Source organism: Protopterus annectens, chromosome 9.part0 (genome assembly GCF_019279795.1).
Source record: "Protopterus annectens isolate FY-2018-M chromosome 9.part0, PAN1.0, whole genome shotgun sequence".
Taxonomy (NCBI): Eukaryota; Metazoa; Chordata; order Ceratodontiformes; family Protopteridae; genus Protopterus; species Protopterus annectens.
Genome location: NC_056743.1, coordinates 170,685,724 through 170,705,407, shown reverse-complemented (window position 1 = coordinate 170,705,407; position 19,684 = coordinate 170,685,724). Strand labels below are relative to the sequence as shown.

Sequence of the window (19,684 nt, the reverse complement as noted above, 5' to 3'; positions counted from 1 at the left end):
GCCTGAATACACCCTCAGAAGCCGGTGCCTGCACAGCGGCTCCGGACCCATCCAAGGTAGAGACATCCACAGGTTTCATAGTCGAAGAAGCATCTTGCGGCATACCTAAATGGGTCTCAGTAAAGGCCTGTGAATCTAAATTAGCAGGTATCAGGGGCTGCGAAAGCGTCTCACTGAGTACCAGCGAACTGGCAACTAGCTTAACGGAAGTGTTGTTGGCAGTTGTAGACCTATGCGGTTCTCTCTCTGTCTTTATCCTCACGTTTTTTTAGAATATCAGTAGTCAGATGGCTTACCGAAGCCATTTCTGAATAGTTAAACCAAGTACCAAAATAATTTGCTGTGAAAACAGACAGATGATGAATAGTTTGGGGGTTGAAGGCGGCACAAAACCGACAGCAAGGGACGTTGTGGTCTGGGCCTAAGCAAGGAATGCAGTACGAATGAAAATCTTTATGAGGTATTTGCTTTCCACAGGTAAGACAATTAACTTTTATTGACATTGGTTAAGAGCAAGAAAAAGGATCCCCAACGGGGTACTTAGCTTTTTTCGAAGACTTCAGCTCTGAAACTCAAACAAACATTTCAGGAGTCGGCTGACTGGCACCTGCAAATTGCTTCTGCTTCGGGCACCGGGTGGCAAGAAAGACTGATGTAATGGCATCGGCTGCATGTTTTATACCAGACAACCTAATGTCATGGAAGAAGAGAGAGCATCCGATGCAGGAATCCAAGACTGATATTCAGGCCGGCTGAGTGCTACCTGTAAGCATATAACCCCCAAATGTAATAACAGCAACAGTGAAACACGAAGAACATCTGTAAAGCCTAGTGACTCAGGCTGCCTGCACCAAGAAATCAACATATCAAAAAAAATAAATTTATACGAAACAGACTCTTGTGGGCAAATGACAAATAAAACAAGCTGGGACAATACAAAGGCTCCTTCCCATCTCTAAAGAAGAAACAGCAAACTGACCAATGATAAAGTCATGTGCCACAAAGAGAGGGCATGATCAAACTGGACATTTAGAATTTTGCACAAAAATGTAGACTGTTCTAAATACAAGAATCGACTAAAAAGTAAATTTGAACTGTTTGAAAAAGAAATGTTTCCTATTAACTGTACAAAACTGAACATAATACATCTCGTGTCCTTTAACCTGTGAACATAATACATTGTGTGCCTTTTACACTGTGAACATAATACATCGTTGCCTTTTAAACTGTGAACATAACACATCTTGTGCCTTTTAAACTGTGAACATAATACATCTTGTGCCTTTTAACCTGTGGACATAATGCATCATGTGCCTTTTAACCTGTGAACATAATAGATCTTGTGCCTTTTAACCTGTGAACATAATACATCCTGTGTCTTTTAACCTGTACTATGAACTGTATGAAGAGATGCAACATGCTGTTAGTATCACCTCAATTCAAATTAAAATTAATGCAATGTTACCACTTGGTTAAATGAACAGTTAATTGGTTAAATGATCAGTTAATGACAGTTGTGTTCTTGCAGTAAGCACTGATGCCACTGAAACAGAATTAAGTATTTCAGCAAAGATTCACAAGACTTCAAATCACTGTTAAGCAGTAGCAAAATAATCAGGGATTCTTTGTGCAGTTAGCAAAAAAAAAAAAAAAAAAATGCAGCTGTTACAACACAATCAAGTCACAGAGTCACAGTCACCAGTCTTGGAAAATCTTAACATTTTACACTCAGCTTGGATATCATCATGCGTGACCAGCCTCTTACTTTCTTGGACTCCATGCAACCTCTCTAGGCTGTCAAAATAAAGCAGACTTGCTACAGATATTCTGGAGTTGTAAGCAAGTTCAACTGCTATGGTAACCACCTCAAAATGTATTAAAAACAGCTGTAACTTCCTAAAGAGCTTTACTGGAAATTAATTTCAAAACAGGCATTTCACCTTCAACTTTATTTGGGTGTTTTATCTAGGAAACATCAGGTACATTTAATAAAGCAAGTACAGGTATAGATGGCATTAAAAAAGAACAAATTTAATAAATACATTGACAATAAACAAACAATAAGAAAGGAATTAAAATGTGTTCTCCCACCACTTCCAAGACAATTTCAAATAGGCAGGTTTTAGGTAACTTGCAGAAGCCAGTAAAGAAAAGTTTCACAGATAGGAGCCTGAAAAGAGAACAAAAGAAAACCTAAAGTATCATGATGCACCTGCAGAACCACTAGCATCTCAGGATTGTTGTTATACTGTACTACCAGTTCCTTCAGATAAGGAGCTAATGAAGACTGAGCAGAACAGGAGTAATATGTTAAGGATTCTTAACATTAGGAACCTTGCAGCAGAAGTCTGCATAGGTCATCAGCTCATTGGTAAGTACTAGGCTAGCTGCCTTTCTAGGCCATTTTAAGCCTTGCCAATTTCCATTCCAAAGATGAGAATCCAACCCTGTAGCTTGTGTCTGTGAAGAAAACACCTTAACCATTATACCGACGCCAATTATGTGTTGGGAAGGCCAATGCAAACCGCATTACAGCAGTCCAGCCTGGAAGAGACTATGACATGAACTGCTACTAACAGATCAGCTTGAGACAGACGTGCTTAATATTAAAAGTGTTTTGTACAAGGAAACAAGATGATTTAACAAACTGACGCTTTGTGACAAACTGTCAACCTATGATTCAAGATGACAGACACTTTGTACCCTTTCAAAAAAGTCAATCTTACTACCTCACATAGAACAAAACCAGGAGGCTGTGTTGCACAGAAGACCTCAAGATAGCAGGACGGTCCATCAGTTTTGGAAGCATTCAATTTTAACAGATTAAGAAATAGATAAATGTGGATTGCTTTAAAGTCATCAGTCAGATTATTACACATTTGTCTCATATCTTGTGGAAACAGAGGTAAATTTGGGTGTTATCTACATAGATTTCTCTAATAAAATTTCCCAGTGGAAATACACAGACCACGAACAAACGGCTTAAAATAACAGTCTTGTGCTACTACACATTCCAAGGGACAGGACAACGCTTAAGTCAATATAGAAAAGACCTTTTGAGAACATTTAAAATGAAAGAAAACCACTGCAAGACATCAGACCAGTGACCGGAGTAAGATTGCAATGACTCAGAAGGCTATGATCAACACTATCAAATGTGGTGGAGAGATCAGAAGACCAATATTATCATCTCTGGTCCAAATAATGGTGTGCCACGATTCTCGAGTGGCACCCCTTCACTTATGATTTTTTTCCCAGCTTCTTTTTATTTTTATTTCACTTTTGAGTTGACGTCATCACATGTGCGATGACGTCAGCTCTGTCAGCCTGTCGGAATTGAGCTCAAGGGCTCACATTTCTGGCTGACTCTGTTTGAATGGATTTCCGGCTGTCTGCAAATGGGAACTACAGCGTGGGTATTTAGAACTTGGAGAAGATAGCTGCTACTGTGTTTGAATGCATTTCTGGCTGCTGAACTATGCTACTGTTTCAATGGATTTCCGTACAGCGTGGGTATGGTACTGAACTGTAGAGCTACGCACTGGAGAACTTGGAGAAGATATTTTAACTGCTGTGTATTTTCAGCGGCTGGCTGGTTTTGAATGGATTTCCGTAAGATTTTAATGTAAACATCAAAAACCTGGGACAAGGCTCATGAAAAATAGGTATAAATCTGTATGCTGATTAATGTAAAATTTGCATACATAATTATGCAACCCCGCCCACTCCAATGGAATTGTGGGATTCCAACTTTCAAACATAAAATGAAGAAAGTACAGTTGTGTACCTACCATAAATGTAGATGTTCGAGTGCATTCACTGTTGCAGTCATTACAATTGGGTTATCCTGCTGGCAGGCTACCCGCAGTCGGCCTGAGTTCCAAAGTCTAGGTCCGGCATCGCTTGCTGTCGCCTCCCCCCTGACGTCAGTGCGCCAGGGGTATAAAAGATGCAGCTGATGCCATTTTCTTCAGTTTTTATTGCCCCAGATGTCAGGTGCCCCTAAAATGGTAGGCTCACTAATGCCAATAAGCATGCATAACCAAAAAAAAAAAAAACACTTTTCCTTCATCTACAAGCAAATACACCACATAGGTTGTAAAGAATAGAGAAGTACAGATAAGTTCCAGCAAGGAAAAGGGGGATGGTGGGAGGGTAACCTGGACTGCAACAGTGAATACACTCGAACATCTACATTTATGGTACGTACACAACTGTGCTATGTTCATCACATTTCACTGCTGCAGTCATTACAATTGGGCTGAATTCCAAAGCTATGGTTGGGAGGCTGGTGCTAAATAGGATTAGGAGACGCTATCAGGCCCTGCAGAGCTGCAGTGGCAAAGCCTGCCCTGGATTTAGAGTAGAAAGGTAAGTGATAGTGCTTTGTAAAAGTATGCACTGAACTCCAACTTGCAGCCTCTAAGATGTCATTGGTTGGTACTCCTCTGAAGAAGGCTGCGGAAGTGGCTGCTGCTCTGGTGGAATGTGGCCTAATGCCCTTAGGCACTGATTTGCCATGCTGTGAATAGCAGAAACGAATGCAGTGGCCTATCCACTTTGAAATAGTCTGCTTTGAGATAGGCTTTCCTTGGGATCCTGCAGCATATGCTACTAGAAGTTGTTCAGTCTTTCTGAAAGCTTTGGTTCTGTCCAAGTAGAAGCGTAGCTGTCTGTGAATGTCCAAGGAATGCAGAAGTCTCTCACCCTTATTCCGTGGGTTTGGGCAAAAGGCAGGCAAGTGAATTGTTTGGTTAAGGGCCACAGTGGTCACTACCTTAGGCATAAAAGTAGGGTTTGTCCTCAGAGAAACCCTGTCAGGATGGAAAATGATAAAAGTTTCCACAGCCATGAGTGCCTATAACTCTGAGACTTGTCTAGCGGAGGTTATTGCTAGGAGCAGAGCTGTTTTCCAGGATAAGAATTTTATATCAGCTGCAGAGGCTGGCTCAAAAGGAGGCAGTGTAAGTTTTTCCAAGACATAGTTGAGGTCCCATGCAGGTACTGGTGCTCTCCTTGGGGGTCTTATGTTTTTGGCCCCTCTGAGGTACTGCCCTTAGTAATGGATGAGAAAAAATAGGTGGTTCTGTATTGTAATGACCAGAAATGGAAGAGGCGTGAATTTTAATAGATGAAATGGAAAGGCCTTTATCCAGCATCTCAATTAAGTATTGCAAAATCTGAGGAATATTTGGAACAATCGTGTCAATACCTTCTGCCTGGTTCCAAGCACAGAATCTTCCATTTTTCTCCATAAGATTTTCTGGCGCTAGGCCTCCTGGCCTCCAAAATAACATCTATGACTGCTTTAGAAAGAGGTGTGTCTGGAATGGCTACATTATCCACCATGCTGCCAGGTTTAATGTCCTGAGTTGGCTGTGCAGTATCTGTCTTGTTGAGTCAATAAGTGAGGAATTTGAGGTAATGTCCAAGCTGGGCATTGAGACAAGCTCTTTAGGATTGGGTACCACTGCTGGCAGGGCCAGTCTGGGGCAATCAGAATCATTTTTAGCTTCTCTTGTCTGACCTTGAGGAGTACCTTGGGAAGGAGAGGCAAAGGAGTAAAGGCATATACTGTCAGGGTTTTCCATCTGAAAGAGCATCCACTTTCCATGCTTGCTTGTGATAAGCCCTTGTGCAGAATCGTTATAGTTGGCAATAGTGAGGGGAGGCAAATAGGTCTATGTCCGGGCAACCCAGTTCCCTGTTAGCATGCTGAAGACTTGTGGATCCAATTTCCACTCGTGGGGATCCATTAGGTTTCTGCTTAGTTCGTCTGCCAGAGTATTTATCCTTCCTGGCAGGAATTGTGCTTGCAGATGTACTTGATAAGTCAATGCTGTGTCCCACAAGTTCATGGCTAGTCTGCAGAGGGGGTAGGAATGTGTGCCCCCTTGCTTGTTTATGTACCACATGACTGTGGTATTGTCCGTCTTTATCAGTAGTTGCCCTGGATGAAGTAGATCCTTGAAGGCTGTCAGGGCATTTTGAACTGCTAGCATCTCTTTTTGATTGATATGTAGATGCACTGCATTACTTGCGGACCATGTGCCCTGAATACATCTTCCTGCCATATGGTCTCCCCAGGCATAATCTGATGCATCTGTTGTCAACGTCTGCCTGGCTGTGGGTAAGGTGAATGGCTGTCCTGTGTTGTGGTAACAGGCTTTTGCCCACCATCGAAACTCCTGTTGCAGGCAGGGAATGAGGGTAATTATTATTTCTAGGTTGTGGCAATGTTGAGTCCAAGCACGTTTTAGATACCACTGAAGTTTCTTCATATGCAGTCTTGCATATGGAATTAGCAGAATGCAGGATGCCATGAAGCCCAAAGCCTGAAGAATTTTTCTTGCAGATAACTGGGTCTTTGTTGCCAACGCTTTGAAATAAGTAGTCAGTTGTCTGTGTTTGTCTGGCATGAGATAAGCCATCTGGGCAGTTGTATTTAAGCTTGCACCCAGGAATATTATCTCTTGAGAGGGTACAAGTTTTGATTTCTTTTCGTTTACTGTGTACCCTAGGCCTGTTAGTAATGTTTTTACAAACGCCAGATGCTGTAGTAGAGTGTCCTTGTTCTCTGCTTGAATAAGGCAGTCATCTAAGTAAGGATATATTTGAATTCCTCTTTGTCTGCAGAAAGCAATTACTGGTGCCAAGCATTTTGTGAAGACCCTGGGCGCAGTAGATAAGCCAAAGGTCAGTGCAGAGAATTGGTAATGCATTGAGCCAGCTATAAATCTGAGGTATCTTTTGCATGATTGTCTGACTGGGACATGCAGGTAAGCCTCTTTTAGGTCTAAAGTCACAAGCCATGCCTTCTTGTCCAGCATGGGCAGAAGCTGCTGCAGAGTTAACATTTTGAATTTGTTCAGGATAGACAGGTCAAGTATTGGTCCCCAGGTTTTGTCCTTTCTAGGCACCAAGAATAGCCTTGAGTAAAATCCTAGTCCCTGCTCTTGCTGTGGTACTTGCTGAATGGCTCTCATGTACATGAGGGATGAAACTTGCTTTTGTGCCTCTGCCCATTGATTGCGTGGCAGGTCTGGCCATTTGGCCTTGGCAGGGTGTGAAAATGGAACCTGTAGCCCTGGGATACGATATTTAAGACCCATTTGTCCTGGGTGATCACATGCCAATTTTGTGCAAAAAGTGCTAGTATTCCCCCCAAAGGAGCTGCCAGAAGATGAGTGCTTGGTGCTGGCAGGGGAAAGTCAGTGAGACTGTTTCCTGTATGGCTGTGATTTTTCTTCTCCGCTTTTGGAGGTAGAAGCACCCCATTGTGTAGGCCTGTATGAGCCTTGGGGCTGTATCTGCCTCTGTGGCCTGTCTGACACTGGAAAGGACCAATTCTTTGCAGGCCAGTCCTGCTAAATCTGGGAGGCTGTACCTGTAAGAAACCCTTGACTGATTGCATAGATTTAGCTTTGTCCTCCATTTTCAACACTTCTTCTGCTTTAACACCAAACAAGGTATCATGCTGTAATGGAGCATCTAATAAATTTTGCTTTAACATGATCGGGCAGGTTCTGTTCTTTTAACCAAGCATGTCTCCTAATGACAGAACCTGTAACAGCGGCCCTGCAAGAGGCCTCTAGAGAATTAAATCCACATTGAAAAGTATGCTTTCCTACTTGTTCAGCTGCATGCAATAAATCCTGCATTTCTTTGTTTTCTGCACATTCTGAATTTGTCAACATTTTCTGTTTAAGCAATGACATTAGATATTTAAGCATATGAAATTGACAATTTAAAGCTCTTACAGCCAAGGTAGCAGAAGTGTAAATCTTTTTCCCCCATCTGTCCAAGGCCCTTGAATCCCTATCAGATGGTATAGGGTTTTTTGCAGTGGAAGCCTTGACCCCTTTGGGACCCTGAGAGAGAGTTTCTGGGTCAGCAGCAGGGTTTTTATAAAGAAATGTATGTGAATCAGGAATCCTGTAGTATCTGTCTGGTTTAACAGGAGCTGGTGGCAAAGAGTCTGGAGATGGTCCGGACTCTGAAAATACATCATCTACAATGTCTAAAACAGGAGGAATAGCAAGGGGCCTATGCTGAGGTAATAAAAGGAAGTCTGAGCCTTTTCCTGGATTCTGAGTAATCTTGGCTCTCCCTGTGGAAATGCTCACTCATAGTATGCAGGGTTTCCCCAAAAGAACAATCCTCAGGAGGAGAGGCTGATGGAATAGATTCTTCAGCATCAGAATCCTCATAGGGGGGAAGAGAATATTCCTGTTCAGAAGAGGAATCAGAGGAAATGGAAACTTGATCTGAAGATGCATATTCTATGTCTTGCCTAGGTTTCTTATCAGGAAGGGGATAGGAACCCCTGATCAAAGTAATTAGGTCTTCGGCCATTTTAAGCATCTGTTTTTTAGGCTTGGAGGCCTAACCAGGAGAATGCTGTACTTGTTTCTTTGTCTTCAGAGTTGCTTTAGTCTTTGCCTTTGAAGCTGAAGTTGGTTTTACATATAACTGTGTAGGCCTGAAAACACCCTAAGGAGCCGATGCCTACTCAGCGGCTCCAGACCCATCTGAGGGAATAGTTTCCGAGTGTCCAACACCTTGAGTTTCCAGCGGCCTAGTCGGCTCCACGTGGGAGTCGGAAGCGGCCTGTGGCTCTGAGGTAGCAGGCATCACGGGCTGCGAAAGCGCCTCACTGAGAACCGGCGAACTGCCGACAGGCCTGGTGAAAGCCTTGTCGTCTGTTTTGGACCTCGGGTGCCTGTCCTTTTCTTTGCGCTTTTTATAAACTCCGGTTGTCGGTTGCTCCGACGGCATTATATAGTTAAATCTTCTGCCAAAATAAAGAAATGCAAAATAGTACCGATGCTTAATAGTGCGTTGGTTAAATGTAGCAAAAAACTGACAGCTAGCAACATCGTGGTCAGGGCCTAGGCAAGGAATACAGTAAGAATGAAAATCCTTATGAGGTATTTGCTTCCCACAAGAAATACAATTATTAACTTTTTCTGACATCGGTCTGGAGCAAGAAAAAGTTTCCCCAACGGGGTACTTAGCTTTAATGAAGACTTCGGATCTGAAATTCGAATTCGAAAATCTCAGGAGTTGGCCGACCGGCACTTGCTTTTGCTTCGGGCACCGCACAGCAAGAAAGACTGAAGAAAATGGCATCGGCTGCATCTTTTATACCCCTGGAGCACTGACGTCATGGAGGAGGCGACAGCAACTGACGTCGGACCTAGACTTTGGAACTCAGGCCGACTGCGGGTAGCCTGCCAGCAGGATAACCCAATTGTAATGACTGCAACAGTGAAACACGGATGAACATCAGACAACCAAAATATGGCACCAGCGCCCCCTGAACTAGGCAGTATTATCATTACTGGTTCATGCATTTTGTTTCATTGTCTACTGGAAAAATGTTAAAACAATATATTTAAATTGCGCTCTGACTCAAGTCTAACAAGTGTGCTGTATTATACAAGGAATATAACTAATTAAAGTCAGGAAAGTGCATCAAAGAATGCATGTATGTTTCTTGTTTTGTGTGCAAGGGGCCTATGATTTGATAACAACCAAACGCAATCTTTACCCAGCACTGGCCAGATGCATTTTCTTTGTGGTGCGTGGGCTTCAATGCTGTTTCAATGAATGTGAGTTTCAAGGGCAGAGAAGTTTTAATGCCAAGTCTATTGTCATTGTGAGACAGTATTGCTTTGATTAGCAGATATATATTAGTGTTTGTGCATTGTGCTATAAAATGTAAAAAAAAAAAAAAGCAAATAATCATTGTAGAAGTAAAGCAGCATGCATGCACACATTAGTGTTTATGTTAAATGGGGTGACATAGCCAGGTAATGGGACACTTAAATGGCTGCCGGGGGACGTTGGTGCCATATTTTGGTTGAACGTTCTTCAGTTTGTGTTTGAAAGTTGGCATCCCACAATTCCATTGGAGTGGGCAGGGTTAGATAAATATGTATGCAAACTGTATGTTAATCAGCATACAGATTTGTACCTATTTTTCATGGGTCTTGTCCAGATTTTTGATGTTTCCAGGTTGAAAGGTATGGTCTTGTGCCCAGTGTGCTGGGAAGTAATGTGTTATTTTAAAAGAGGTGTTTTGTACCTTATATGCTTATCTGTTGTATTTGCACAGTTTCAGCTACAGAGATATACCGAGGTATAAAATACGTCTAAGATGATACATAGATAAACAGAGTTAAAATATGAACAGAATAGTAATTGCTCCTTCACTGCAGACAATGAGCTTTCAAGTAAGCTTCAGCCTTAAACTCTTTGGGCTTGCCCCATCTATACTCAAACAGCATCACATGCATCATGTCTAACAAACATGGAGCTTTCCCGCCTCTGCTGAAAATGGGTTTTACACAGTTGGACTTTTCCTGGTCAACAAAGACAGACAAATCAATAAATATGTGGCTTAAGTCAACAGCAACAGGGAGACTGCTGCAGTGTAAAATACTCTGAAGTTAAGGCAAGGAGGTTACCCAAGGAGGTTACCTAAAGATGACCTATAAATCTAAGGAAATTAATTACTGATTTATAGAATTTACTGACAACCTGTTAATGCAGTAATGTTAACTAGACAATAGCACTAATGTATAAAATAACTGGTGAGAAGAAAATGAATGCATTTAAAATACATGGCATTTCACTTTACAGAAGACAAACTATTTATCCATGTTAGACAGATTCTGCTTGAGAACCAAGTAAATGCTGATGCTGCTGTCTATTTATGGGCCAGTATTAGGCTGGCTGACCTAGTGGGCCATTTTAAGCCTAGACAATTCCCTTTTCAAAGGTGAGAATTAAACTCTGTACTTCATGTCTGAGGTAAAAACCTTAAGCATTATGCCAACCCTCAACCTCTGTGCTCTTTTAAGATACGCATTTATCAGTGATAACTGCCTTTGAAGAGTGGCTACATCATTGCAAATGTTCTCACAGTCTAAACGAAGAGACTATTAAAGACAGAATGACTGATGGTGAAAGTAGTTTCAGTGAACACACTTTTACCCTTTTATATTAATTATCTTTGGCAAAGTGGACTGATCACAGCCATCACTGCTGGTACATTTATTTATTTATTTTACATTTGTTGACCGGGCTAGTCTAACTGGAATTAGATCCATTTTCAGTAGAGGCCCGGGGAGAAAAGCTCCAGCACAGTTAATATTATACAGTAAAAAATAATAAGTTCATAGTAGTAAAATAGCTCTAAGCAGTTACAGCCATATACAGATAAAAAAAAATAAGTTCAGACTAGTAAAATAGCTCTAAGCAGTTACAGCCATATACAGGCACACTATATGACTGTAATAATTGTCACAAATTCAAAGAATTATAATGATAATAAAAAAGGGTCTAAACAGATTACAGAGATACAGATAAGGTACAGTTGTCATTACAAGCATACCTAGCTCATGCTGAGGTGATATGGAATGCAATAGAAATAAGAATAAATTAGTAGTTTTCAAGTGGAAACAGGATAACCAAGAGTATATACTGTTGATAAATTATATAAATGTATCATATGATACAGTGAGATGAAGATATATAGGAAGCAGCAGGAGTATGTAAGTAGGTGGAGTATACACTTGTTATGAGCAGAGAATACATTTAGTCAGGGTTAGTACAAGGACAAAGCCAGTGAGAATTGAGAAATTGTTTTATTTTTAGTTTAAAGAGCCTAGTGGAGGTCAGAGATAGGAGTTCAGAGGAAGTCTGTTCCAGTGTTTGGTTAGAAAACAAAGAATCTCCAGCTGTGTTGTTGGATTTGTTGATAGTAATAAGCGGCTTATTAGAGGAGCGAAGGTTCTAAGATTGTTGTAGGGGTAATGAGGGTAGTCAGTATAGGTGTATAGGTGGGGTAGTACAAGCTCTTATGGATAATAGTGAGTTGTTGAGATAGTATCTGGTTATGAAACTCTAGCCATCCTAGTTGTTTTAGGTTGTTGCAGTGATGTGTTTTGAAAAGAGATCCTGTGGCAAATCTAGCAATGGAGTGATAGGCAGTAGCAAGTTTGTTTAGGTTGTTTTTTGAGAGATTGGTGTATATAGGTGAGGCATAGAGTAAGGTAGTGATTAAATGAGTTCTAGCTATAGCAATTTTGGTTGAAGGCGTAAGGAAGGGTTTGATTCTGTAAAGGGATCCCAGTTTTTTATCTACTGTTTTTATAGTGATGTTAGTATGTGTGTCAAGTTTAGATTATTATCTATGGTTATTCCAAGAAGTTTGGTGGTTGTGTGAGGAGATATGAGAGTCCCATTGTTGGATGTAAGAGTAAAGTGAAGAGGGGCAGACCTAGGAGTAGGAGTAAAGAGTAGGAGTTTGGTTTTAGGGTTAAGTAGAAGGCAACGGTTTAAAAACCATTGTTCCACTGTATTAAATGCATTTTGTGTAAGGGAATGTAGCTTGGTAGCGGTATTAGCTGAGCAAATAATAGTGGAGTCATCTGCATATTGGATGCAGGTAGCATGTGGGATTGCTAGGTGGAGGTCATTAATAAAATGGAAAATAACAATGGGCCTAAAATGGAGCCCTGGGGACACCAGGGAAATAGGGAGGTGAGAAGATAGGTTACCTCCCATAGTACTGCTTGTTGTCTATTTTCTAAGTAGGATTTGAACCATTGTAAAGTTAGAGTATCAAGAGAAAGAGATTTAAGTATTTCAATAAGGAGCTGGTGATTAACCATATCAAAAGCCTTAGATAAATCAATGAAGACAGAAGAGGAAAGGGTTTTGTTATTACGGTTAGAATTTATACAGTCTGTGAAGGAGAGAAGGGCTGTGGTAGTGCTGTGGTTAGGTCTAAATCCATGTTGACAGTTGGCAAGTAAGTTATTATCAATTAGATGGGTGAGTACTTGCTTATGGACACATTTTTCCATTATTTTGCCAGTGGAGAGAGTAAGGCTATTGGTCTATAGTTTGAGATGTCAATGGAGTTACCACCTTTATGTAGGGGATGATGTGTGAGATTTTCCAGATAGATGGGATATTTCTTATAGTTCTGTTTATGAGTATAGAAATTGGGAGGGCTATGGCTTTGGCACCTTTTGCAGGTATTCAGCAGGTAGATGGTCAGGAGAGGGGGTAGTAGGAATCAGATTTACTAGAAGAGAGTAAATGAAGGATGTAGGAACAGTTTTAGCTGAAATAATGGAATAGTGTAAGATGAAGAGGTGGTTAGATTAGGAAGTTGGAGATAATTGCTTGGCTAGTGTTTGAATGGTATCTGTAAAGAAAGAATTAAGGCATTGGCAGTATGTGTTGTGTTATCTTGGTTAGAGCCTTGTGGTGTAGGTGTAATAGTTTGGCCTGGGTGTAGGAGTTTGTTGATGCTGGACCAAAATTTTGTGGATTTCTTTGGTTAGTTTGTTGTAGTTGGATATAAAGTTTTTTTGTCTAGCAGGATAGCTTTTAGTAGTATTTCTAAGTTGTCTAAAGGTTTGGTGGTCTGTTGAATTCCTGGAAGTTTTGCCCAAGATTTGTTTCTGAGGAGAATATTCTGTCTAGTTGCTTTGGTGAGCCATGGGGCAGGTTTAGTGTTACTTCTAATAGGGCATGTTGGTCAAGGATGGATAAGAATGTGGAATTAAAGTAGTCAACTTATCTAGGGGAGTGTTTTTAGTGGTGACCAATCACAGTGTTTAAGTTCTAGCTGGAAAAGTTCAGGGTTGAAGAATTCTTTAGTCCGGATTGTACGATATGTAGTAGGGTTAGGTATGTTAAATTTGTGTCTGATGATATAAGTGAGTAAGTGATCACTTAGGTCATCAGGGAGGGTTCCTGTTTTGTATGCGAGATGTGGAGAGTTTGTAAGAATCCAATCTAGTATACTTTCTTTGTTGTTGGATTTATTAATTCTTGTAGGGGAGGTAATAACTTGAGAGAAGCCATAAAGATTAATGTGGATGGTGGGCTGAGGGGTACTGCAGGACTTCCAATCAATGTTAAAGTCTTCACATGTTTGCAAGTGCTACCATGACAGCAGCTTCCACCTTGCTAGAATAAATTAGGTCCTCTTTGACAGATGAGGAAGAAAGTTCAGTGTTAAAGCCTTCACATATACCACTGACTTTAGGCTTTTACATGGTCAGCACCCTTTGCTCCCCCTCCTTGGAGGTTTCCCATGCTGTTGCAGCACCACAGTTTGACCAACATTAGGAATAGGTATCCCTTCCAGGAGAGCCTCCAACACTGCATGAACCTGTTTTTTTTTCCCTGTGGCACCTCCTAACTGGAAATGGCAAGGTGAAGAGCCATCACACTGTGGCTTGCAGCACGGGTTCTCCTTGCAAGCATTACTTTCTCTGCCATTCTGGATCTACAAAAGAATGTACAATAAAGTTACAAAGGGAAGTACCGTAACCTACATGTTGACATGTTCCTGTTTTGTTGTCCCCATAATGAACATTGCTCTCATGGCCATGGTATCATCACTGGATCCCATGAAGCAGCCACATCCCAAGCTTTCCATCATGCCTTCTCCAGGCAGTGTCTCGGAATTCCTCTTTCATCCTATTCTAGCAGGTACCTGAGCCACTAACTTAACTCTGGTATACTTGGTCATACTCAGGGGCTTTATCCCTCTATGCCAACAGAGATGTCTGGACAACCGATTTAAGTGACTCATTAAACAAAAGTGTTACACACAGTAAGAAAGCATAAATGATGCATTTCATCACTTAGTACAGCATTTACCATGTGTGGTATGTAGCGTACAGTATGCAGCTATTGGCTACGTAAAGCAAGTACAATACACCCCAAGAAAAAGTTACAGATCGTTAGGATCTTGCCCAATCATGGGTAACTGCAGTGACTGGGTAACATTTTATGCAATCCAAGTCAAATCCTCTACCTACAATAAAGCTTTTCTAACCTTATGTACAGTGCCTGGCTATGATTTTCCTATTTGACTAATCTCAAATTACATGGTGTATTCCAACCTATGAAAGACACTTGCTGACATGTCTTTTCAAGTGACCTTCTTGAAGAACTGCTCAGATTCCTTTTCTTGCAAGTTAGATGGACATGGTACTTTTTGGTATGGCGAATGCATCTCGGGTAGCCAAACAAAGGCTTTGCAGGCAAAAGCAATTCACTGATGGAGAACCTCAGTTGGCTAGATGTCAGTCTGAATGGCCAATACCTACAGGGTATGAACTTCCAGACAGAAATGAAGGCTGTCATCATTAAGAGACTACAGCACAAAAGCACCACACCGTATACTGCCAAGATACTCGATCCTCTAACATTTAAAACATTTTAATTTGAAATTATGCCTACCATCTTTCGGGTTAAACAAAGGAAAAGGAATGAGTGTCACATTAAAAGCAAAGGTCAGTGTCTGTGCCACTTTTCCGTACATACAAAACAAGTACAATTACAATTTTTTGTTAGTGAATTCCTAGCCAATGATTTCACAAATGGAAAAACAGCTCTATATATGTCTTATACACTTGTGAACTCTGAGTACTTCAGTCTCAGATATGCAACTCCAGTCTTGGTGTACTAACTTCTCCAAGGAATTTCTGGAAAACTAAGAACAGGTGATAGATACAGTAACAAAAGTTACTTACAGTTCATCCCACTTAATATGACAGAAAAAATTCCTGTACGTTCCTACTTTCTTCGACTGAATTGGTTTGAAGAGATCTGTTCCATTATGGGTCAGAGAGCAAATCAAGTAGTACTTCTCAAAGCTAGTACAAAAAAAAATGAAAAGAAAAACTGTTCAACATGACAGACCACAACATTTTATATACTTCCTAGAAGAACCAAAAAGCTGTGCAGTTTAACTCTCTCCTCCTACTTACATGGAAACCCACCCAGAAGGTATTCTGTGGGCAGCAAAAACCGTGAATTGAAGATGTTCGTTTGTTGCACTAGCTTCTTTGGTAGCTCTGTTGTTTTTTGAAGTACTTTCAGCTGATGTTGGACTATAGCTAAATGAAGTCAAGTAGAGCTGCAGGAGATCATATATTGCCCTTGTTAACATTCTCACAGCTGCCTGAACAGGATTTTCACAGTTTAATGACTCTGCAAATAAAAATGTGAAACAGAAAAAGTTAAAATTATGAAAACACTTACGTAAATCTAAGACTAGACTACATGGGACAGATGTATAGCCTTTAAATTATCTACTCTCTACAAGAAAACAAAAAGAATGTTGCAAAGGGGGCAGAAATTAAAGATATATGTACTTGCAGGGGCATGCACACACATACTTATCTGAAATAATCTGTAACTTTATTACCTCTGTCAGCATAAACTTAATTGACAAAAAACATAAAAAACAAAACAGAATAGGTCAAATTTCTGTATGCATATACAGGTGAAGACTGCATTAAAAGGCTGAAAAGATTTGAACTGTTAACAACTGGATCTCTTTCATCTGCAGCTAAAATTCTATAAGAAAGCCATATTAAAACTAGCAAACTACAGCAATATCATTTTATGTGACCTAGTATGGATGACCGCCTTCTGTAGACTCAATTACAATCTATAAAAGCTTTTTATTTTAATAAAATTAATTTAGATTTTTTTTAACTTAATAGTGCAAAACAATATGCAAACTACCCTATGCATTCCACAATATACTTCAACAAATAAAAAAAGACTAACAATTTAGCTGTCAAAGACTTTTAATGAACAAACTGGTTTAAACTTTTAAAATGTTTATTAGGATCAAGGGTTCTATTACCAGTTTTCATTTTGCTGTTCAGTATGTACTAAAATGTGTATGTCAAACAGTTTTGGAATTGAAGACTGCACTTATTTACTTACTGGTTAAATGATTCAACAGACAGTGCCACTCTTCAGCTGCAACCTGGGCCAGAACAATAAGATGCATATAGTTTAAACAGTTCATTATCCATAAGTTGAGGTCACAGAAGTGTAAACTAATTTGTGAAGAGCAATAATCAACATGGCAAACTACATTCTTCAAGGGGAATAACACAAGCCTCATAATACTTAGTTCTTAGGTTTGGTTCTTGGCTGGTACGTCTTCTGCAGAGTCTGCATTCATCCACTGTGTCCAAGCAAAATTTCACTAGGTGGACTGATTTCCTCAAACATCTAAAGAAAATGTACTGTGAATGAAATAATCTTCTTCCAAACTCCCTGTAGGTTGCATACCATGTTTGACCGACTGTGTTTTGTAGTAAATGGACATCCTATCTGGAATGGTTTTTCAGCCGTAACTACCAGGTGGTAGAGATACTCCAGCTTCCCTCTAATCCTGAAATGGCTTATGAGGTGTCAAAGAATGAAATCCAATTTCCAAATAAAGACAAAGTTTAGTAAACTTAAAAGAGAAGCAGCAAGTATCTGAATGCTGCACACAAAACCAAATGGCGCCAATAAATTAATCAGTAAGACAAGTTAGTAGGCTCTCATTCGCTCTATCAATAAAAGCTTCTGCAGTTTACCTTTGAAGCAAACACAACTCAATTTTAACTGAAGCGTGAAAAGGATCCAAGTTAAAGGAGCACTGTCACTAAAGATATTTTTCCATCTACTATTAAACAAAAGGAAAGTTTGCTTAGTATCAAGTGGCACCTGATTAACAATATTCCTTATGCAGAATTTTGCAATCAAAATGGCAGTTCTGGCAGTAATAGGAAGCCAGGTAGTTTTCTGCAGCGACAAGCAGTAAGGCTAAATATAATGAGAGAGAAGCTGCAGATTTATTAACTGCAGTTTACAGAGTACTAGTTAAGTAAGAGGAATCAATTCCTGCTACAAGGATGGAGTACTTACGTTTGAAAAAATAAGGCTGAGAGAGGCTATGAGAAGCCCAGTAAAGAAGGTTAGGAAGTTTACAAGTTAGTATGAGCTACCTTAACACTTTATAAACACTTCAGCACATTGTTTACATGAAAGTGGAGAATTTAAAGATGCACCAAATGATTTTAACTGATGGAACTGACTAAACAGGATGTTGTGGTTTAATATTTGGTGGCGTGCAGATTTTCTGAGTCTTTGTGACAGGCTTAAAGATTATGGCCCATGGTTAAATTAACAACCATCATCACTGAGGCAGTGAGAAAATGTGGACAAGTCCCTTTGACTTTTTTATTTTTGTATTACACAATTTCTATTTTTTAAGCAAGATTAAATCTCCACAAGTGATGGCTGATAACCTAGGGAAAGCTATTTCTACATCATTGAAGATGAGTGAGCATAATGGCCCAACACCCAGAATAAATCCTATCATAAGTGGACCACTGTCAAAATTTGAATAACTTCGTCACTTGAAAGGTTCTAACTAAAAGATCATTCTGAAACCATTTCACAGATCCCTCAAACTATTCTTTCCATCTTGCTTGTATAAGCATAGTATGAACCACTGACTCAAAGTTTCTTCTCATGCCTCCAAATATAGTACATTGCACATCAGTGATGCAACAGATAATGTGCTACACAACTTCACTGAACTCATGCTCCACCTGCAAAAATAGCTTGAATTTAACATGGTCTAGCATGTGGAAGCAAAAGTACAGTTTTGTACCTACCATAAATGTAGATGTTCGAGGATTCCATTGCTGCAGTCCTTACTATTGGGTATAGTCCGCATCCAGTCGGCCCGAATACCAGAGTATAAGGCTGACGTCGGTCAGGGCGCATTAGACTGACGTCAGTACGTCAGGGTACTAATGCGCATGACCGGCGTCATATCCTCAGTCTTTTCTTGCCCCAGATGTCAGAAGACCCTAAAAAGACAAGGCCCAAAATACCTGCACCAAAACATGAACAATATATACAAAAATATAAGCAGGTAAACTCAACTACACAACCACCCCTAAACACAGAGGGGAAGGAGGGAGGGTATTGGACTGCAGCAATGGAATCCTCGAACATCTACATTTATGGTAGGTACAAAACTGTACTATGTTCTTCGTTTTCCATTGCTGCAGTCCTTACTATTGGGTAGAATCCCAAAGCAGAGGTAAGGAGGCTGGCAAATCATAAAGAAGCAGGAGCTGACAACATGCCTTGCAAAACAGCTGTGGCAAAACCAGCCCTAGACTTAGAGTAGATAGGAAGGTGATAATGCTTAGAGAAAGTATGCACTGAACTCCAAGTAGCTGCTTCCAAAATATCCTTAGTTGCCACCCCCGTAGAAATGCTGTTGAAGTGGCAGTAGCCCTAGTGGAATGAGGCCTAATCCCAGCTGGAACCTCCTTGCCATGATGGGAATAACAAAATGCAATGCAAAAGCCAATCCACCTAGAAATAGTTTGTTTTGACACAGGCTTGCCCTGAACTCAAAGCAAAAGAAACAAACAACTGCTGAGACTGCCTAAAATCCTTAGTCCTGCTTAAGTAATAACGCAATTGCCTGTGTACATCTAAAGTATGCAAAATCTTTTCCCCTTTATTTTGGGGGTCTGCATAAAAGTAGGCAAATGAATAGTTTGGTTTAAAGCCACACTAGAAACCACCTTAGGCATAAAGGAAGGATTAGTGCGTAATGATACCCTATCCTTATGGAAAATCAAAAGGGCTCGACTGCCATAAGGGCCTGCAACTCAGACACCCTTCTTGCAGAAGTAATAGCCAACAAAAAGCAGTCTTCCATGACAAATATTTCAATTCAGCAGTAGCCGCAGGCTCAAAAGGTTGTAGAGTAAGTTTTTCCAACACAAAATTGAGATCCCAAGCAGGAGTAGGAGCTCTACGGGGG

General features: G+C 40.4%; 1 protein-coding gene across 1 annotated transcript in view; it reads right to left on the bottom strand.

Moving 5' to 3' along the window:
* The window catches only part of PIK3C2A (phosphatidylinositol-4-phosphate 3-kinase catalytic subunit type 2 alpha), a gene marked incomplete in the record, with an annotated part of 1,553,204 nt that overhangs the window by 956,614 nt on the left and 576,906 nt on the right, over positions 1-19,684 (bottom strand). Inside the window, 2 exon segments of the mRNA XM_044082088.1 lie at positions 15,573-15,695; positions 15,810-16,032. Of these exon segments, the coding sequence (XP_043938023.1) occupies positions 15,573-15,695; positions 15,810-16,032 (346 nt within the window).